The sequence below is a fragment of the Pseudorca crassidens genome, chromosome 20 (genome assembly GCF_039906515.1).
Source record: "Pseudorca crassidens isolate mPseCra1 chromosome 20, mPseCra1.hap1, whole genome shotgun sequence".
Lineage (NCBI taxonomy): Eukaryota > Metazoa > Chordata > Mammalia > Artiodactyla > Delphinidae > Pseudorca > Pseudorca crassidens.
The window spans coordinates 55952750-55975322 of record NC_090315.1 but is presented as its reverse complement, the minus strand read 5'-3'; the positions used below and the strand labels follow the sequence as shown (position 1 = coordinate 55975322).

The 22573-nt window shown below is 53.2% G+C and overlaps 1 protein-coding gene across 3 annotated transcripts in view; it reads right to left on the bottom strand.

Annotated features, from left to right (window-relative positions):
- The window catches only part of CMIP (c-Maf inducing protein), a 266109-nt gene that overhangs the window by 27591 nt on the left and 215945 nt on the right, over positions 1-22573 (bottom strand). For all 3 annotated transcript variants that reach the window (XM_067718738.1, XM_067718737.1, XM_067718739.1), the window contains 5 exons: positions 19840-19881; positions 12962-13024; positions 10205-10285; positions 5169-5272; positions 3386-3490 (listed from right to left, as the gene is read on the bottom strand). In XM_067718738.1, the coding sequence (XP_067574839.1) occupies positions 3386-3490; positions 5169-5272; positions 10205-10285; positions 12962-13024; positions 19840-19881 (395 nt within the window). The remainder of the gene's footprint in view (positions 1-3385; positions 3491-5168; positions 5273-10204; positions 10286-12961; positions 13025-19839; positions 19882-22573) is intronic.

Here is a 22573-nt window from a genome sequence, read left to right as displayed (position 1 = left end):
TGACACCTCATCAAGTCCCTTCTCTACTTAAAACCCATCGGCGACTACAACGCCCTTAGAATAAAACCTCCACAACTGACACACAGGCACAGCTCCGCCACTCAAAGCACGGTCCCCAACCAGCAGCAGCGGCATTACTGGGAGTCTATGAGACAAGCAGAGGCTCAGGCCCTGCCGCAGACCCGCTGACATGACCCCAGGAGCAGCTCAGCACGGGAGGTGGAGGTGGGAGAAGCTCAGTGGTACGAGTCTCTCCATGGCCTGGCCTTCCTCTCCAACTTCGTCTTCTGCCTCTGCCCCGCTCTCTGCTCAGGGCACACTCAGTTTCCTTCACTTCCTCCCCTGCAGTGGCCTTTAGCGTGGAGCAGATCACTTGTGGAGTTTAAGAATGCAGATTCCTGGGCCTGGCCCGGAAACGCTGCGTCCAGGAGTCTGCATTTTCAAGCAGCGCTCCAGGGGACTCTTAAGCAGGTGTTTAAGGACCATGGGTAGGACGTGTGACCAATGGCAGCTCCATCTGCACTGCCGGGCCTTTGCACATGCCGCTCCCTCTGCCTGGAACGTCTTGTCCTCTTGCCTTGCTGACAGCCAGCAGGTGTCAATTTAAATATCACCTCCCTGCAGAATCCCCTCCTCACTTCCCCCTAGAGCAGGGGTTCTCAACTCTGGCCACATACTCCACTTGCCTAAGGTGTTAAAAAAAAGAAAGAACCCGATGCCAGGGACATCCCAATTAAATCAGAATTGCAGTGGGTGGGGCCCAGGCACCTTGTTTTCTTCTTCTTCTTCTTTAAGATATAACCAGTGGGATGAGGGTAAATGTCTTAACAACAAAGTCTCCAGAAAGAAAGGAGCCCTGATTGGTAGTGTTTGCCAATTTTCTTGGTGTAAATACTCCCACCATGATTGAAGTCACGCTACCAACATGCCATCCCTGACTGTGGAATTGGGAAGAGATGTGCTTCCAAGTGTGCCTGGGCTCCAGCACACCCCGGGGGAAACATCAGGCCAGTCTCGTCCACAAATCGTAGGTGCAGAGCTTTGTGACTATCACAAGTTCCCCTGTGTAATAAACAGCCACCAGACCAGGGCTCCTCCTCTCGATACTTCGGACATCCGCGGCCAGAAAGTTCAGAGGATTCAGGGCTGCTCTGTGCGTGGCAGCGTGTTCCGCAGCATCCCCGACTCCCACCGCTGGATGCCGGCAGCACCCCTCCTTCTGCAGCCCAGAATGTCTCCAGATGTTGCCAGATATGCCCTGGGGGTCAGAGCTGCCCCCAGCTGAGAAGCACTGACCAAGATCAAGATGTGAAACATTTCCAAGGACTCAGAAGCTCCTCTCACGCCTTTCCACCTAAGTCCCTGCCCCGAGGCTGCCACCATTCTGGCCTCTATCACCAGAGATTGGTTTTGCCTGTTCTTGAAACTCAAGGGACGAGATTCACACTCTGTGTATCTTTCGGTTGTGGCTTCTTTTCCTCCATATTACGTCTGTAAGATTAGTTCGCTGCTTGCTGGTTGCACTAGTTTGTTCATTCTTGCTGTCCTGCAGTGTGCCTTCGTGTGAACACACCACAACGTACCCGTTCTCCTGCTGTAGGACACTGGGGTTGAGGCAGATTCTAGTTTGGGGCTGTTACAAATAATGCTGCTGTAAACCTTCTTGCACATGCCTTCTGATGAATATACCGAAGTGATGAGAGCTGGGTCCCAGGGTTTATGTGTGTTTAGCTTCTGTAAAGCCTTCCCAGTGACTCTGACACGCAGCCAGGGTTGAGACTCCTTGCCGTGGACCACGTTAATTATGCCTCTGGCGTCTTTCATCACAGCCCTGATGAAATCGATCGCATTCTCACTCCCACCCGCTCCGCCCACTGCCACACCATCCGCTCTGGGAGGGCAGGGGCCCCATCGGCTGGTTTACTTTTGTACCTTCAGCACCTGGCACAGCAGGGACGCTCACTAAACAAGTGTTGAAAGGATGAGAGAAGGACAGAGGCTGGCTGTTGCCGTGTACAGTGTGCACGGGTCCTAATTCTGGTTCTTTCCATCTCTGCCCTTCTCCTAGGGTGGGAACTGGGAAAGAGATTCCATTCTGCTTCCTGCTCCCCAGTCAGGGAAACCCTGCTCTAGGGCAGCCAGGCAGAGCCTTGGAGTCGCAGAGGGAGAACGCTGCCAGGTGCTGTTTCCTGTTCCTGCCCCGAAACCTAAGTCCCAGCTCAGGTGTCTGCGGAGCGAGCCCGGGGAGGGTGGATGAGGCGGACGCTTCAGGAGGAAAAGGAGCCTGCGAGTCTGTGGCACCCCTGATGCTCTTCCTACTTGCTGGGGTGGCCTGGGCTTGAAATGCACGCGGATCAGCTCCAGAGCTGCAGTGCATGAGGCCAAGGGCAAGTGACCATCCATGTACACAGGGATGCCGAGGATGGTTGTACAGGCCATGCCTTACTCTCTACTGCCTCCTCCTTTTTTTTTTTTGGCTTTTAATATAACATGCTGTAGGGCATGGAACAGGCACCTGGGAATGACCAGCATGACATCTTCATGTTGCCCTGTTTGCACAGGTTTTTAGTGATGCTCCACTGCCTTTCCTTTAAGGACTGAAATACATTCCTGCAATGCTCCCAGCTCTAGCGGCGCCTAGACACATTTCGGTCCTCTCCAAGTTGTGCAGTACTCCACCTGAACAACTGGACAGGGCGGCTGCAGAAGATGCCATCTGTGCCCTGCACATCATACCTTCTCTGATGACCCCAGAGATCACCAGAGAAAGTTCTATATGACCAATGGCATCCACGTCACACTGCATCCCAGGAGCCAACCTCAATCCGGGAAGAATGGGAGCTGGTAAGTAACTACCCGGGTGTCATCATCCTTCAGGGGAGGGACTCTGAGAGAACATTCCACAGTCTCCCGGGAGGTCCCACTGGGACACGCACAGGTGCCTGCAGTGGTCACCTGCTTACGAACGTCGAGTCTGCTGGCTGTCCTCCCTTCCCAGGCTCCCTCCCACTGCTTCCTGGGGTTACCTCCCTAATAAGCTGCTTGCCCCCAAACCCTGGGGGGACCCAGGACAGTGGCTCCGTCATGTCTTCTTCTGGTTACATGTGCCCGCTGGTGAGAAATTTTCAGAATAAAACACTTGTTCCTAAAGCCAAGTCAACACGACGGCCTTGCAGTGCCAGTATTGATTCACAGTGTTTGCTTTTCCAGTCACATCCCTGGGTTCTGGGCCCTGGCACCAGTGAACACAGGGGATTTGGCAAACACACTTGAGGCAGGTCCAGTGGAAGCCATTCCACCTCCCCGCCTGGCCAGGTGTGTACAGGTCACCGTCCTTGGGGCAAGCGTGTCCCACCCAGGCCCTCCCGAGGCGGTGGGGACTGACCTGTTGATGAACTCTTCGTAGCAGGAGTAGATGGCGGCCAGGCACACAGCCACCAGGTTGGGCAGGACCCGGGGGTGGGGGCAGTGCCCCGTGGGGCCGTGCATGCTAGAAAAGAGGAGAGGGCTAGGTGAGGTGACGGCAGGGAGGAGGGGGAGACGGGGTGCCCTTCAGACACACACTGGGGGGTGGGATGGGGGGCACCGCAAGTCCTCTGCTGGGGGGTTGGCAATTTGCGTCCTGGCTCTGCCATGTGCAGGCAGCAGAGAGCCAAGCTCTGGACCGTGGGCTCCAGATCCAGGGAGCCTGTGTTCACGCCCAGCTGAGTGGCCTTGGTGAGCTTCTTAAACTCTGCACTCTTTCCTAAGCTAGAAAATGGGGACAACGGCCCCCTCCTCAGTGGGTACCGTGAGGATCTAATTTTCTAATTCATGGGAAGAGTCAGCGGACAGTGGCCATACGTCCTGTGTCTGTAATTCATGCCCAGCGGTTCTGTAACCATCATTCACCTCATTTTCCTTTCCAAGTGGCCTGCTTTGAAAGAAAAGTTATTATGGTCAACCTGATCCTGGCCTAGCATGAGGTCTGGGACACATTTGCTAAGTCCTCCATAAATGCCAGCCATTGTTATTCGTCACAGCTAGGTCTGTGCCTCAGTTTTCTCATCTGTAAAATGGGGCTAATATCCCTACTCCCAGGGCTGCTTGGGGCCTGGGGATAATACCTGTAACATTCCTGGAAAATTGGTGTGGCCGCTGGGACTAAGAGGCCTAACCTGAAACAATTTCGTAAACCATTACTGGGTGCTTTAAAGGGACCCTGGGGTCACCAGGGTTCCAGCAGGACAACTTTTTTTTTTTTTTAATTTATCTATTTTTCTTTGGCTGTGCCGTGCGGCATGCAGGATCTTAGCTCCCCGACTAGGGATGGAACCCGTGCCCCCTGCAGTGGAAGTGCGGAGTCTTAACCACTGCACTGCCAGGGAAGTGCCCAGAAGGACACATTCCTTGGGTTTGGAAATGCTTTGTGAGTTCCAGGTGACTATCTTTTGGAACCGGCTTCAACAGGCTGTCACGATTTTCTTAAAAAATGAGAAGAGTCGTGATGACGACCACTAACGTTCCCATCACACTTAGGCACCGTTCTTGGTGTTTATGTGTATAAGCTCACAGAATCCTCATGTTACCTAGCTGAAGTAAGTACTATAGTTCTCATCTTACAGATGAGGAAACTGAGGCACAGAGAAAAATTTAAAAAATCAAAACAAAAGCACCCCCTCCCCGCCCCAAACACCAAAAGTAAGAGTCAGAATATCAGGCTTCCTCTAGGCCAAGTCTGGGAGGTGGCTGTTCAAATCCCCAGTGATGACTCTCCTGGGCTAGCAGGAGATCGTTCCCTACACACCCAGCACCCACAGGTGGGATCCACAGAAATCCTCTTATTATTTAGGACTGTTAACCATTTCCTGAGTTCCTACTGAGCATCAGGCACTGTGCTAGGGGCTTCCTCATATATCATCTCATTTAACTGCACGACAACCCCTGTGGATAGCAGAGGAAAGAGGATCAGAGAGGTACAGTGACTGGCTCAATGTCACACAGCAAGCAAGTGCCTCAGACCACGTGGGGTCAGGAGGACGCAGGAGACGCTCATAGAAGATGAGACGCTCGGGGCCTCTGAACGCCAGCAGCTCCTCTCCAGGCATCGATGGAGTGAGTGGTTCCGGGCGCAGAGGAAAGCTGGCTTGCAGGCCAGGAAGGGGAGGGGGCCCGGCTGAGGAACCCACCTCTGAATGAACTTCTTCACCACCTCCATCCCCGCGTTGAGCTCGTTCAAGGCGAGGATGTACTCCTGAGTGAACAGCCTCAGTCGCGGGCACTTGCCGAAGTCCTGCAGAGAGAGCAGAGGGCAGGAGCTGGGGAGACAGGCAGGCAGGAGGCCAGGGGGTGGTGGGAACCCACTCTGGCCCGAGACACTGGGGTGGAAGGCAACCGGGACATGCCAGCCATCTCTTCCTAAGAGCACAAGTATCTTTCACTCGAAGGGACCGGCCCTGTCACCCTCTCCTCACAACTCCCGACGGCTGCCCGTGGAGATGGGAGATGTCCTGCCACAGGAGGGTCCCTGACACGTGTCACCCACCCTGTGGGTCAGCGTGCCACCCAGACGTGCTCGGAGAACAGCCCAGCTGGTGTGTTTCCCTTCTGCGCGGCTGCACGGGGGCCTGCAGATGCCCAGCTGGCCTTCAGCGGGGACCGGCTCCTCTTGTGCCGTCCCCCGAGAGTTTCTGGGCCCCCTGCTTTCTCAGCTAAGAGGGGAAAGGCCAACGTCCAAGGTGGCTGTCGGCTCGGGGACGTGTCAGGAGAAGCAGCACAGGCGGTGCAGGAGAGAAGGGCGTGGGCCAGGAAAGGACCGCGTCCCTTCCCACGTCACTGCACTTCTGAACCCGCGTGCTGGGCTGTGAACGGCCAGGAGGGCAAGTCACGGTGTGGGGATGAGGTTGACCAGTAAGACATCGGAGGGAAGCCTGGTGGTCTCCAAACTCCGCTGTTTCTTCTCCTGCCCCTGCTCAGGGGGAACCCATTTAATAAAAAGCAACCTGGATCAGACTCTAATCTAAAATAAAGCCTGTGGAGACTTTCCTTGTAGATCTAACCGATCCTGCGGGTCCTGGGGAAAGCCCAGATCAGAACACTGCCCGCCCACGCCCTCCTGCCAGCTCACAGGAGCGAGTTTCTAGAGCACCTGGTGCTTCTTCAACCTGGAGTGAGAGGCTGAATTAGTATCCTCAAGACGACGGGGGCTCATCTGCTTCCATCCTGCCTACTAGGGTTATGCCTTTGCATAAGGAGGGCAGCAAAAGCCACGAGAAAGCTCAGAAGGATCTGCGCACGCGCATGCGTGCGCACACACACCACAAATACATACGTACATACACGCACACACAGAGTGTTGGGCTAGAGGATGGGGCCCCTGCATGAAGAGAAGATGGAAGCTTGATTGTGCTTTCAAACTGAGGAAGTTGCCCAGAGTCCCTGAGTCCCCGGGAAAAGGGTAACAGGAAAGCTGTGTGGCCTTGTGCAGCCATGGCCCTCTCTGGGCCTCACTGTCTCCACTGTGGAACGAGAGCTGAAGAAACGATCTCTAGGCCCCTTCCACCCTTAACGTTTTATGATTCTATGAAAACTGATTCAACTAAGCCCTGCTAACTGCCATTATCTTTGTTATTAGATTTCTGGATAGTCAAGGTCATTTCCCTGGAAATTAACATTATAGATGGGTCTGGTGGCCTTTTAACATGTGGGTGAGGGACATTTTGCCTCTTTGGCAAAGTCAAATATGTTGCCTTTGGAAAGTAGGAGGTCAGATCACGGGCCACTAGAGGCCACAGCCACATCTTCTTGTCGCCTCTGCCACAAGAACACGCCAATGAGTGGCATGTGGGCACAGGATCCGTGATCATTCTTGGGGAAGCAGCTGAACAAACTGTTTAGAATCTCCAGGGGGACATACTTAAGGGGTGCTTCCATTTGTATCTAGTTTTTATTGTGGCCCAAGGAGTAACATTCTTCGAGACTCTTAACCTAGATTCCGTTTGCTCATCCCTGAAACGGGACCCGGGATACAGTGACAAAAGATGCACTCTGAGAGTAGGGGAGGCTCTGAAATCCCAGAATACCACGGGGGTGTGTGACCTTCCCCACTTCCCAAACATTCAAGCGTGTCCTTGAGAAACACTGCACGTGGGGTGAAGTCAGGGCTCAGGCTGTGCTGACAGGTCTGTGGCTGGCGGCAGGCAGTGACCAGACACCCCACGCCAGCTCCGAAACGCTGTCCCGGCCGATCACTTAGGTTTAGGGAGTGTGAAGCGGGTGACACCGAAGGCCCGCCGCGCTTCCCGTGCCTGGTGTGAGCCACAGTCACATTTGTCTCTTCTGCAGGAGGGCCTAACCCCCCACCCTGTCCTGTCTACAGTTCTCTTTGACATAGTTCAGTGTGCAGTTAGTGGACTTTAAAAGCAAGTGGGATCGTGAAGCGTTACAGCATCCCCAGACCCCGGGACCATACGGGGGAGTTCTTTAAAAGTGAAGTAAGCATTCGTGCCTGAGGGTCCCCGGTCTCTGCCAGGCCACAAAAGATGCTATAAATTCTGGATCTGCCTTGTAGCTGTTCTGATTCTTATCCAGAAAATTACACAGTCAACACTCCAGGCCCATAAAACTAACCAGGTATAAGGGAGATGCTGTATGGTTAAGCCTTGGGAGGCTGCCTGAAATTTGACATTTTCCCCTTTGAAGTCAGATGTCCTAAAAGAACCCTTATTAAACAGCCTATTCACTACCATGGAATGCGCAAAAATGCTTACGCACCTGAGGAGGCATGGACCCTGGCCAGGGGTGCCCTGGGGATGTGGCTCTGTCACTGATGTGTTGTGATGAGAAAAGGTCCTTTGCAAAAGAAACTCCAGAACCTTTGCTCTGGACTCTGAAAGGGCATGGCCCTCACCTCACACCACATCCACAGTGACTTTAAAGTTAACAATCAGGGGACTTCCCTGGTGGCGCGGTGGTTAAGAATCTGCCTGCCAATGCAGGGGACACGGGTTCCAGCCCTGATCCGGGAAGATCCCACGTGCCACGGAGCATCTAAGCCCGTGCGCCACAACTACTGAGGCCGCACACCACATTTACCGAAGCCCGCACGCCTAGAGCTCGTGCTCCGCAACAAGAGAAGCCACCGCAATGAGAAGCCCGCACACCACAACGAAGAGCAGCCCGCGCTCGCCACAACTAGAGAAAGCCCGCGCGCAGCAATGAAGACCCAAAGCAGCCAAGAATAAATAAATAAATAAATAAATAAATAAATAAACAAACAAACGGGGGGGGGGGAAGTTAACAATCAGGGACATTTGCCTCCCAGCTGGCCCAGGCCAGAGAGTGCCCTTGCAACGATTAAAGCCTAAATTAAGGCAGCGCGCGCGCACACACACACACACACACACACACACACACACACCCATCCCCCAGGGGAGTTTCTTTGTTAGTTCTTGTTCAGAAAACAAGAAATACGTTTATCTCAAATTAAGGAGGATCTCAGAAATAAGCAACAATTTAATTATGGTGTGTGATCACTCAGGGAGAATGGTAAAGAGAATCTGTAGGGTACCAACATGGTACAACGGGTAGTGGCTGCTTGGAATGCTGTGCAGAGAAAGACTGAAGCTAACTCTGGGCTCTGCAGGAGGAGTGCTGTAATTGGCTAATGATGTCTGCCAGGGGTGTGGGATGGAGGAGAGTGGCGCATGTGTCATACTTTCCATTCCTGACTGGGGAAGGGGGTAGGTTATGTACTATTCTTTGGGGATCTGGTGTCGAGACAGGAAGGCTACCTCACAAACCAAATTGTGAGCAGGTCACCCCTTTTCAGAGCTCTTTTCACATGCTGCCTCTCGACAGGGTGGGGGGGCAGTAGTCACGGTCACCCCACAACCGATTCAGTGGCCCAACGTGTGATGCAATGACACAGACACCTCCACGCCACCCAGGCGACGTCAGTCCAGGTTGGTGGCTGGCTCAGCAGAGCCTGTTGGAACACCAGCCCTTGCTTCAGACTGCCAGCTCCCTAGCACCACTCATGAGAGACCACACCTGCCCACAGGGCCCTGAGTAACCTACAGAAATCACAGCTGCCTAGAGGTTCCGGGAGGAACCCACGGCACTTTCTGGGTTTCCGCTTCCTCATCTGCAGAAGGAGGTCACGGGCCGTCAAGGGGGTCACATGACATAATACACTGGAGCGTCACACTGCATCCGGCTCTGAAAGGTGCTCCGTAAATACCTGAGAGTAGGCGCTAGTTGTTCTTATTCCCAGCTGTGGCCCTGGGGCCAGTTAGAGGACTTTGCTCAGCCTCAGTTTCCCCATGTGTAATACAGACAAAACAATGACATTTGCTGCTCTCACTGGACTGAGGACAGAATGCAAAAGGGCCAGCAGATTACAAGAGCCCGGACCACTGAGTGCGCAATGAAATTCTGCGCCTATGTTTTTTAAAATTAACCTAATTTAAGTCCATACTTTATGCGGATTTCCTTGATTTTCCCCTAATGTCCTTTTTCTGTCCCAGGATCCCATCCAGAAAACTCCACTGCAATTACTCATCACGTCTCCTAGGGCCTCTATGCTGTGACCGCTTCTCAGACTCTCCTTGTGTTCGATGACCTGGCAGTTCTGAGGGCCATCAGGTGTGCTGTAGAATGTCCCTCAGCTGGGATTAGTCTGACGTTTTTGTTATGATTAGACTGAGGTGGTGGGTTTGAGAGAGAAGACCCGCGAGGTCCAGGGCCCTCCTCCTCACATCACACCAAGGGGACATGCCGCACTGTGACTTAACACTGTGGACGTAGACCCTGACCTCTGGCTGAGGTCACGACTGTCAGGTCTCTGCACTGTGCAGCCCTCTTTCCGCCCTTTCCATGGACGCTCCTATGGGTAGCCCCCTCTTAAGGAGTGAGGAGTTCCCTCCCCTTCCTCGAGGGCTGAGTTTCTACAGATATTATTTGTGTCTCTACACAACTATCTCTTTTCCCCCAGCCACATGATTTTTGTCATTCTTACCGTGGAAAGATTCCTCCTGTTGTCTTAAGAGCAAAAAACAGAACCAAGCCGGGTAGGGTGCACGAAAACCCACAGGGTGCAACAGAATCCCCAGCCCAGTCCCTGGCCGTCAGCCGCCAACCCCATCCCCAAATCTTTGGAAAAGCGAAAGACTGGAAGCTTGTGCCCCTCCCCTGGCTCTGTGGTCTGGGTGTCGGGGGAACTTACCATGTTATGCTTGAGAATTCTCTGGACCACGGGGGTGAACACTTCGATGACCACCATAGACCGGGGCCGCTCTCTGCAGTGCTGGGGAGGCAGGAGGAAATGGTCAGCGCCGAGCCTGGCGGGGTCCAGTCGGGGCCTGCGGAAGCCCTGACCGTGGTCCGTGGCTCGGGGCAGTGAGCCCGGCTCTGGTGCCTGGGTTCCCCTGCTCAATACTGCTGCACACCTTTTTGTTCATTTTGGGGGAGTGAGAGAAGGAGGTGGGGATGGGATCTTCCGTTTGCTTTTTGTTTTGATCTGACTGACGGTCTGAGGTTGTTTCAGGGGGTACAGACGGGAGTCCGTTCCCACACAATCCTATTGAACAGGGCAAGATCCCCACAGCGCTAAGGTTCGGGGTCTACCAGAGTCTCTTGAAAATCAGGTGCAAGAATACCGGGGGTTAGTGCTTGGATGCCAGAATCTCGAAAATTCTGTGACTTCTCAGTTGAAGGCTTTGATAAGCTGGCTGCAGGGTGCAGGCCACACGCAGCTCTTGGAAGTATTTTATCTCACCAGCATGGGGGTTTTTATTTTTCAAAGTGAAATTGATGGCCTTCGGGTGGAACAGATGATGCGCTCCACCACATTTAAACCTGCCTGGGCCTGAAGGTGCTGTTTCCAACCCTGGAAGAGGACGCTGGACTTGGGATATTAGAAATCCTAGACTATTCTTGATAAGTAAACTTTCCCCAAATCTCGGGGTCCTGGCTTCCAAGTCTGGCAGGAGAGGCTGCCTGGACGTGTCCAGAGAGCTGGCCAAGTGGACCCAGTGGAGGCGACTTTGTTCCCTCAAGCCTTCCTCTCTGGGTGGGCTGCCTGATGGAGGAAGTGCTGAGGCTGCAACTCCAACCCCCCCCCAACCCGAGGGAAAACAGCCCTGAGTCTCACCGATCCCTGTGCCTGGGCCCCTTGCTCCAAATGGCAGGGCAGCTACCCAGGGAGTTCTATCAGGAAATGCCAAAAGGGATGGTGTCCTCCACATCACTGTTTTTCAAACTGTGCTACCAGGAACACTCAGGTATGATTTACTTTGAACAAAGGTCCATTGTTCTAGAACAAAAGTCTGAATGCTGTGAGATCTGGGAGAAACCACCCAGCTTGAGAGGGGAACAAGGAGCAGGTCTGGATTAAATGGGACAAAATACTGAGAGAGGAGATGACCCGCCGGGACAGGTAAGGGAGCAGCTGGCCGCTCTCTCAGGAGCCCAAACACTGGGTGACCTGACTGCCCTGCTTGGGGGCACAACGCCAGGTGCTGGGGGCACAGAAGGCCTGTCTTAGTTGTGTGCAGTCCCACCAAGTGGTTACTCCTTCCGCAGCTGTTCCCCACGGGGCAGGGGGGCCTTGGTACAGCACAGGGCCCGATGCCTAGACACGCTCTTGCACACACACACACAACTGTACACTCGGGGCTCACCCGCGTGGGCCAGAGGCCATGCACTGGCACACGCCCACATTAAGAGATGCACCTGGGCATTTCAGGTAGCAGGCTGGGCCCACCCTCTGCTCTGTGGGTCGCTGGGAAAGGTCTGCTGATGGAGAGACAGGGCCAAAGAGGATGATGTGATCCTGTCTCCCTAAAGCTTGCGTCCCCTAACACACACAGAGGACATGCTCCCTGGGTAAGGGGACAGAGGAGCAATAAGTGCACCACGGTCCCCTTCACCCCAGAACCAGCAGGTCCCCAGGAGCCTGCTCTGCCACCCCACGCGCCTGTCTCACTGGTGCACACAGCCCACACCCCCAAAGGACGGTGTGTGGCCGTGGAAGGAACAAGCTCGGTGAAGGGGGTCGGCGAGAGGAAGAGCAGGGGAGCGCTGGGAAAGCAGCAAAGCCAGGCCCTGCGACTTTCCAAGGACATCAGACCATTGCATTAAAAAAAAGCACCCAGGGGCTTCCCTGGTGGCGCAGTGGTTGAGAGTCCGCCTGCCGATGCAGGGGACACGGGTTCGTGCCCCAGTCCTGGAAGATCCCACATGCCGCGGAGCGGCTGGGACCGTGAGTCATGGCCGCTGAGCCTGCGTGTCCGGAGCCTGTGCTCCGCAACGGGAGAGGCCACAACGGTGAGAGGCCCGAGTACAGGAAAAAAAAAAAAAAAAAAAAAAATCACCCAGCAAAGGATCAAACAGGATCGTGTGCTGGTCCAGGCCCCCGGCCACCAAGGTGCTCTCAGACGGGGGATGCCTGGTCCCTGACGTGCTCTGGGGATGTTCCACGTAGATCCCACTGCAAGGCTGGCCTGGCATGGGGTCCCTGGGACTGGATGTCCTGCTCCAGGGCTCCTCCAAGCTCACCTGGCATCCCCCGCCTGCCTGCCCTGTTCAGGGAAAGCCCCACGGCTGTGCCCTCACTGTGGGCCGGCCGGTGCTCACAGGAGCCCTGGCTAATAATAATAGCCCAGCTCTGATGTAAGGAGCTCAGAAAGTCTGCTGCAAACTTCTCCCAAGACAGCCAGGAAGACATTCCAAGGAAAACTCTGATGCTCCTCCCTGACCTGCTGGTCTGACCCTGGGCCTCGCTTATCACCTGTGTGGCGGAGAGGGGGCTGTAACCCAAGAACGGGGTGCCTGGCTTGTCTCTGGCTGTGTCTGGGGCCCTGACCTGGGTCGGGGCCGGGGGAGGGTCTAAGTTTGGTTTTCAGCAAAACCAACCCCTGCCGTGCACATACTGAGACAGGCTGCTTCCTGAACACACAGGCCTGCTTCAGCAGTGCCATACCTTGCAGAAGAATTCACAGAGATCTGGTGGTGGATGGTTGTTTTCCAGCAAAGGAGCGATTGCCTGAAACAAAAGGAACAAACGTCAGTCGGAATCTCTTGGAAGGAATCGTAGGGGTGGGGGTGGGGGTGTCTACGTAAGATGGTTAACTCACGGTGGAAAGCACAACCTCCTTGTCACCCTCTGGGCAAAAAAGCCATCCTCTAACTTGCCGGCCAGAGCTCCTAAATTGTGTGTGTGGGGGGGGGGTACGTGGCTCCCACTGCGAAGCTGATAAAATCTCTGGGCTGCCCCCTACAAATATCCATCTGTAACGATGCATGCAGCTTTAGGGGTTTCACGACCTGCTGATGACCATCCGCGTCCCCCGTGGATCCATACTGCCTGCCTACAAGGCAGGACGCGTGGTGGTTATAAGCCCAGGCTTTGGGGGCAGAGTCCTGGGTGCAAGTCCTGCTTCAGGCACTTGCTATGATGTGACCATTAGAGCAAGTTATTTCATCTCTCTTAACCCTGTGGTCCCCACCAGGAAGGTGGACCAGAGAGCATCACTTTGAGGGTGAGCGGAGGTAATCTGTGCAGAGAAGCCTTCTTAGCCTGGCCCTGTGAGCACCTGGGGCTGGCCCTTGCCTGCAGCGCAGCTGTCCTGTGTACTGCAGGATGGCTGGTAGCATCCTTGCTCTCAACCCCCAAGCCAACCATGACAATCAAAACTGTCTCCAGGGCTTCCCTGGTGGCGCAGTGGTTGAGAGTCCGCCTGCCGACGCAGGGGACACGGGTTCGTGTCCCGGTCTGGGAAGATCCCACATGCCGCGGAGCGGCTGGGCCCGTGAGCCATGGTTGCTGAGCCTGCGCGTCCGGAGCCTTTGTTCCGCAACGGGAGAGGCCACAACAGTGAGAGGCCCGTGTACCGCAAAAAACAACAACAACAAAAAAAACCTGTCTCCAGATGCACTTCATTTTATATTAAGGGAGGTTAGAATTTCTAATGCCCCTTGAATTCATTCCTCACCGAGTCTTTTTTTTTTTTTTTTTTTTTTTTTAAAATGTGGCTGCGCTGCGTGGCGTGTAGGATCCTAAGTTCCCCGACCAGGGATTGAACCCGCGCCCCCTGCATTGGAAGTGTGGAGTCCTAACCACTGGACTGCCAGGGAAGTCTCACCACCGAGCCTTCTTAGGCCAGCTGTACACTGTTACCTGTTCCCACTGCCATTCCTATGCAAGGTTCCCATGGCTCAGATGGTGTTTGATTCTTGATTTTTCTGCCCCTTCCATAATTTCTGTTTTAATGATTTTGCTAAATTTCAAACTCAAATAAAAAATTGGAACAATGGAAAAAAAGCTATGTCCAGACATTGCCAAATTCCCCTTGGGGGACAAAATCGGCCCCAACTGAGAACCCCTGGTGTAAAGTGCCTCTCCCAGCCTGAGGTAAGGCCAGCTCTCCATAAACATTCATTATGGGATGGATGGTTAATGCCTATGTGAAGTCCACTCGTTGTGGACTGGTCACAACATTAGGAAATGGGGGACCCAGGACCCAGTTCCACACTGGTCACAACATTAGGAAACGGGAGACCCAGGACCCAGCACCGAGACTGCCGGGCTGTGTGACTGAGTGAGCAGCTTGGCCTCTCTGGACATTTCGTATTCTAGTCTACAAAACGTGGAAAACTAGAGTTACCAATTCACAGGGTTGCTGAGGGGAGGTGATGAGAGAAAACTCTAGAAGCTTTGGTGTCTCAGGCTTGGGATAAGCCCACTGCCTGGAGTACAGTTTGTCACTGACACCAGCACAGGGGGACCGTACTGGACTCGCCTGACTCCTCAGGAAGGCTCTGTGATGACAGGGTTTCCCCATCACTGAGCCCCGTAGCCCAGACCCTGCCTGCTTGGTTTCAGAGGGTCTCCTGGCTCTGCTCCCGCAAGCAGGGCCTTTGGATGTGGGTGGGTACCCCTCGGTGAGGGCTTCCGCCTGTCTCAGGGCTGTTAGGGGAAGGAACACGTAGCTCGATGGCAGTAGGGGGATGACCACCGGCCCATCTTCCCCATTACGTGGAAGACGAAATCATCAAAAGCTGAGTCTCTGCTTCACAGCAGCAACGGTCAGGCTGACCAACAAGTGGAGAGGGGGCCCAGGGTCTCACTCGCCTAGGGCTAGGCGGTCCAACACGGTAGCCACTAGCCACGTGCAACTCTTCCCGTTGTAACTGACACGGAAGAAACGATTTCTTTCTTTCTTTCTTTTCTTTGTTTTGGCCACACTCCATGGCTTGCGGGATCTTAGTTCCCCAACCAGGGATTGAATCCGTGCCCCCTACAGTGGAAGCGCGGAGTCTCAACCACTGGACCGCCACAGAATTCCCAAGAAACGATTCGAAAGGAAATGAAATTGAAAGTGCAGTTCCTCAGACGCACTGACCGCATTTCCAGTGCTCACCGGCCCCATGAACCTAGTGGCCACTGCAATGCCCAGCGCAGATGGAGAGCATGTCCATCACCACAGGCAGCTCTCCCCGACGGTGTGGGAAGGGGGCTGGTGGGCTCCGACCTGACTGCAAGGCTGAGCCCACCACCCTCTCACAATCCCCCGCAGCTACGTGGACCAATCATTGCACTGATGATAATAATATACCAACAGCCACACCCACAATAGCCGTAGCTGTGGCAGGCACTGCCTGTGCTGGGCTCTGGGCTGTGTCACGTCACTTAATCTTCACTGTGTGCTGGGAGCGGGGTGTGCGTCTTGCCCTCTCCTCAGAGAGATAAAGTCTGCTGCCCAAGGTCGCATGGTGAGAATGTGCTGGGGCCGGATTTGAAGCCATGTGTGTGACCCAGGAGCCTGAATTATTCACCATGCTACTTCTCAGCCCGGGCTCTCCACACGGCCAGGAAACAAGCAACCCATCTCGTGACAACTCCATAGGAGGAGAAATGGGGCAATGAAAGACGATGAAACACCCCAAAGTAGGCCGGGCCCACAGTTCGGGCTCTGCACGCTCATTTTCAGAAGTTCAGCGCCCAGCCTGTCAGGTGGGAACTCTCTGCTGCCCATGCTGGTGAACGCAGGGAGAGGTCAGGCCACAGCATCGGTGGCGGGGCGGGGCAAGGGCCTCCCCCAGCCCTCCAGTCGCTGCCTGGCCCGCGGCTCTGCTCCCCACACTGAGCTCTGGGACCACCTCTGGGAGGAGGGATTACCTGCAGGGTGTATCCTCCTGGCTTCAGCCCCTTCAGTCAAGCTGGGCCCACCTCTTTCACAGGGATGAATCAAAGAATAAAGGAGTGGGAACAGATTAAGCGCCCACAGTGGGCGTCAGGCGTGGGCTCCGCGCTTCCACAGCTATTATCTCATTTGATCCTCACGACAACTCTGTGAGGTCAAGCGGTAGTGATTTCCATTTGTACAGATGAAGAGACAGAGGGTCAGGGAGGTTGTTACAAGGCCTGCCCCAGTCACAGAGTAAGGATCATTTTAGATCGTATTATTAATAAGAAGATTTTATGTTTCTGTGGCATCTTGCTATGAGCCTAGCCCTCTTCCAAGCATGTTCGGTGTGTTAGCCCATTTAACTTTCCCAGCAGTCCTGTAGGAAATGGCACTGCTATCACACACATTTCATAGATGAGGGGACTGAGGCTTAGAGTGTCAAGTTAGCTGGAAATGATCTGAATGGCCATCTGGTTAAATACAAATACTCTAGAGCCAGTGGAAAGAATGGAGTATGGGGTAGAACAGTGGTTCTCAACCAGGGTCAGCTCTGCCCCCCTCCCAAGGGATATTAGCAGGTGTGGAGACAGTACGATCATCACAACAGGGGAATGCTGGGTGGAGTTCTAGTGGGTGGAGGCCAGGGATGCTACCCAACATCCTACGATGCCCAGGACGGCCCCACCACAAACCATCACCCATGCCCAAATGTCACTAGTGCCGAGGGTGAGAAACCCTGGGTTAGACACGTGCTTGCACGTCTTGACTTGAAAGAATCTTCAAGACATGCTGTTAAGTGAAAAATCGAACACAGGACGACATATCAAGCTTCGCATCTTTAAGGTTAAAAGCAAAAAATAAAAACACAACCGTGTCTGTCTCCATGGGTTTGCCACCCCACGAAAACCTCCAGGGCTGCCTCTGAAGGGGCCGCTGGGATGGGGTGAAATCTTTTTTTTTTTTTTTTTTTAAACAATGAAAATATGCTCATGAAATCCTTACAAAAGTACTTTAAAGAATATTTTAAAGATATTTTAAGTGAAATTAAAAGCTCTTCCATTACTCGCCCAAGGTCACAGCTGGTAGGGGGTGAGCCCAGGGTCTGCACTCAGCTCTGAACTTGAACCACACTCAGCTTTAAGCCCACATTCTTCACCAGCACGTGGGAACGCCGCCGGAGTCTGGACTCCAGGTCCACGCTTGTCCAGTGACACGCCAGCTGTTACCAGCTAACAATTACCCACGGCACTGATGCCTGACTGATGGGTTGAATAAAACCAACTTAAATTACTTGTGAAAGTACTTTTGAAAAATAAGTGCATAAAAAACAAAACAAAAACCAAGCCCCACTGGGAGAAGACTAATTGCCAACAGGTCAAATCAGAAAATGTAATGGCTGGAACGAAAGGCGGCTACAGAAGGCTTCACGATAGTAACAGCATTGGTAATAGAGAACACTGAAAGCAAGGCTGTAAAACGGGCGGCTGAGGGTCAGACCCTGAGTTCAAATTCTTCCCTGTTCTCAGGCATCCCCACTGAGCAGGGAAGCTCAGCCCAGTCCCATTAGGGGTCAGCCCAGTAAATTAGCTGAATAAATGCAGGCTGGATTTCTCAGATCACAACTCCTTTCCCAGGCTCCTCCCAAGTCCAAAGCCCTGACCCTCCTTCCAGGGCTGAGGTGTACAGTGGGACCCACAGGTGTTGCCAACCAGGAGGGGAAGATGCCAACTCCTTCCCCGGCACCCACGTCCTTGCCTGCTTCTCCACCAGCGAGAGCCTCTTTGCCTTTGCCTGTGCTGGGCTCCCTGCCTGGACTGCCTTTCCCAGGAGCATCCTATCCACCTGTTAAGACTCGGTTCACTTACCTCCTCCTTGAAGCGCTCTTCCATCCCCCTCCCCGTCCCCTCCCTGAGAGAGGAGGTCAGGTGCCTGCCCGCTGTGCTCCCCTAACACCCTGAACGAATCTCAAGCCCAGACCACGTGATTTCTGGATTATCTGTCAGGTCCCGCCAGCACACAGTAATCCCTCAACGGTGGCTCTGTCTGTGCAACAGAGACCAGCGTCTGGCACATACTTGTCCTCACATGTCAACGAATGTTTTGTTAAGTGAATTTATTAATTAATAACATGCCAGAGAAACGCGGTGGTGGGTGACTGGGGAGGTCCAGGCTGATGCTGCCCCTGTTCTAGCAAGAGGAGGCAATGGGTCGTCAGAGCAGAGCATGGGAAAAACCTCTATATTCTTAGCAGACACCCACTGAGCAGCTGCTATGCGCCAGACACTGCGGTTGGGACACCACAGAAGCTGCTGCCTTTACTCTCCAGGATAAAAGCCCTAAGGCTCACCTCCTTTGGAGCCCACAGGACCCAGCTGCAGCATGGAGGGTGATTCTCCAGGCCGGGCTGGCCAGGGCCAAGGCTGGCCAGGGCTCCCGAAGCCCTAAAGCAGCTCAGAGGGGCACGGTGTCTGGGATGTGGCCCTTGTGTCAAAGGCTGCAGCTGCGGGACCTCTTGGGCGGGTAAATGTTCCAGGTCCTTTCCTGGGCACACAAAGCTCTGCCTCTCACTTCCATTTCAAGTTCTGCCTTCCTGCTTCCTACTTCCTTAGGTTTTATGCTCCAGCAATGCTGAAGCTTCCAGAATATACCAGGTTGCTTTAAACCTCTGTGCATGGGACTTCCCTGGTGGTCCAGCGGTTAAGACTCCGCACTCCCAATGCAGGGGGCCCAGGTTCGATCCCTGGTCAGGGAACTAGATCCCTGCACATGCTGCAACTGAAGATCCCGCACGTGGCAACAAAGATCCCACGTGCCGTAACTAAAGACCCAGCGCAGACAAATAAATAAATATTAAAAAAAAAATTTCTCTGCATGCTTTGTTTTCTCCCTCTGGAAAGCCCTTCCCCTGTTTTGCCATCTGGCAAACTCCTATTGATCCTTCGAAATCCGGCTCAGACATCATTGCCTTTGGGAAGCTCTCTGGCTTCTTTCCCAGGTGAGTTTATCACTCTACTCTCTATGTTACACGCCTCTTATTTTTGCAGTGATCTCATTTAATAGACCAAGAACTCCTTGGGTGCAGGGGCCATCTTAGTTACCTGTGGATTCAAATACAGAGCTCAGTGCTTGGCACCCAGTAGGTGCAACTTCATTTCTTTCTTCTCTCTTGGGAGAACCACATTTCATAGTTTAAAATCACCCAGGAAGATATTTTACACCAAAGATGCTCACACCAAAGTCAAGTCCCAGAAACTACCATCGCACTTTGCACATCAGAGGGAAATTCAATCCGGGTTTCTAGGTGTGGATTAATTGGGAGCATGTCCTGGCGCAAGAAAGAGAGAGTTTACCTTTCAGCTAAACAGGGTTACGGGCTGAGAGTAAATTATACGGTCTCTGCCATCTCCGGCCTCCTCTCCCTGCGACCGACTCGGGAAGGAGGAGGCGATTAAGGCACATTTGCTACCAACCTCAGAGACTGATAATTACATCCCCCCAATCAACTGGGGCTCTGACACGTGCAAAGGCAGGAGGGAGACATGTCTGGCCTGATAGAAAAGACAAAAATTGAGCAAGGCCACCGTGCTGGGGGATGACGCTGGCATTTCAAGAGTTCACTCAAACCAGGGGAGGCTTGTGGGCAGAGGGAGAGGGGCTGCCCGGGACTTACCACAATGATGTTTTCATGCTCTTGGGTAGTCAAGTTTGTGTTCTGAAGGATGAGCGGAGAGAGCAGGAGGAAAACAAAGCAAAACACACTATTAATAAAATGGAAATTGGGAGATTGGGACTGACACATACACACTACTATATATAAGGGAGAGAACTAATAAGGACCTACTATGTAGCACAGGGAACTCAATACTCTGTAATGGCCTATATGGGAAAAGAATCTAAAAAAGAGTGGATATATGTACACGTATAACTGATTCGCTTTGTTGTACAGCAGAAACACATTTTAAATCCACTATACTCCAATAAAAATTAAATTAATAAATAAAATGGCACATTTGCATCTCAAAGGTCCATGCAGTTTCAAATGCTTTCAGCCCCTCGGACAGAGGGCACTTGTCACTTTTTCTTAATTAAATAGATCAGAAGACCCTCAAAGGCAGGGTCGGAAGCAGGGGAAGGATGGCTTCGGGGCAGGAAGAATTGAGTTCCAAGTCCCTGTTTCACCACTGGAGTGACGTGACCTTGGACTGGTCACTTCTCAGTGAGACAGTTTCTTCTTCCGCAGATGGGGCTCTTCTTTGGGCTTAAACTCATGCTTGGCCCTCGTCATAGTGACACATGCCACTTGGAAGGCCGGAGGCAGCTTCATAATAAACATGTAAAGAAACAGACTTTCGGGCCTTGACTTTGTGCCGGGTAGTCTTTGGGGAGCAGCACATGGAATATTTCAGTGGTTCCCAAACTAGGTTCCCAGGGAACACTAGTGTTCCATGAGTTGGCCCAAGATGGTCTAGCTATGTTTAAATTCTAGCAATCAACTTGCAAAAATATTAAGCGGAATGGATTAAACTTGCTAAATTTCTAGGGTTTTTTTCTCCCCCCCCCCCCCCCCGACCGCCCCGCCCTGCCCCGCCCCGCAATCTGGAATTTGCTTACACAGCTGGTACCTGTGACCACCATCCTGTGTATGCAAATGAGGAGGCGAATGAGGTTGCAAATGAGGAAAGGGATGAATATGCAATAAGCAAGAGACAGTGAAAAAAACTCAGAAACAGCCACTATTGTCTTTTTTGCTAGTGTCCTGGTGTGTTCTGCTCTGACCATCTGTCTCAGTGGACACAAGCTTTCACTGGTATCAACTCTTATTTCCTAACAGCCGTGTTTGCTGTTTATAAGGCACCTCCTCGTTGGGCAGTAAACCCCAAGATCGACTGTTCCCGGGTTCTAGAAAGAGCTCCACGGGCTGAACAGGTTTGAGAAGTACCTGTTAGCTGATGCATTTACACCAGCTACCAGTGGAAGAAAAGCTAGTGAGCCGTGGATTTCCTTTTGTCCAGTAAGCTGGCTGCCCAAGGGGTGAAGGCGGCACAGAACCAGGGTCAGTGCCTGAGCGCCACGAGCGTCCCGGTTCCCATGGAGACCGCCTGACTTATGTGCTTGGGATCCAGGACACGCGGGAGGATGTTTCTTGGATTCTAACACCTTTTTCTTTTTGTGGATGCTGGTGCGGCTTGAGCACCCCGTTTATGACAGATTATTGAACACCAGCCATTTTTCAGCCGAGGGCAGAGGAAAGCCTGGCTTTGGTCTTTCCTACTCACTACACCTAAGGCACTGTTGTCAGGGCTTTGCTACCCTCCTCCCACCCATTTCCTGTTCTTGGGATAGGTTCTATTATCCCAGTGACAGATGAGCAACCAGTGGCTCACCCGGGAGCACAGGTAACAGGTGGTGGAGTGGAGATCTGACCCCTGTCCGTCCTGTTCCAAAGCCTATACCGCCAACCACTGAGCTATACAGCTCAGTCCATGCGAGGGGAGGTTCCATCTTTCAGGCTGCCGTGGGAGCTCCCAAGGGACCAGCCATCCCTCACCACACCCATGCACCTTTCCAAGAAGAGCCTCTGGCAAACACAGGTGCCGTTTCTTTGGTCCCAGTCACCGGTGACGGCACATGGCACTCTGCAGGGAAACTTCTCTCCACTAAGGCCATTTCTGACCCGGGGTGGAGAGCTCTCACTAACAGCCACTGGCCTGGAGGGGACACTTGAATCCTGAACCGAGCGGCCACTCCACACACTCAACCCAACAAAGGCCTGGGAGGGTGGGGATGCCAGCTTTAACAGGCCTGTCCTCCCCTTCCCTCCCTTGGGATCCTGCCCACCTTCTGGTCGCTTTGGTGATGCCTGGGGCCTCTTAGGAGGAGGCCTCAGGAACAGCTTACGTAAAGAGAACAGACAGGGAATCCAGTCCATACACAAAAAAGGGCAAGAAAGAGGGAGAGTTTGTTTTTCCACCCATCTCCTCTAGACATCTAGCTGAGGGTGCTGAAGGTCAAGTTCACAGCCATCTCCCACGATAACAGAAATGTGACCTGTTATCAATTGGTCCCTATACATCAGGCACAGTGCCAGGCACTGTATACGTATTAGAGCATCCAATCCCTAATTCTGTGAAACGGGTGCTAATCTTAGCCCCAACTCATAGATGAAAACAGCACTAAGAGATCCAGTACCCTGAGCAAGGCCAGGGAGCTCCTGAGAGGAGAACCGGGTCTTCCTCACTCTGCACACCTGCTCTTAACTGCCGTCCTTGGTGGCCGGGTCCCTCACTCACGAAAAAGTCTCTACCGATTCAGGTAATGTCACATGAGCTTTGCAATTGGGCAGACCTGGGCCTGGGTCCTGCCTACCCCTCACCCAAGTGACCCTGGGCAGGCGACTTAACCCC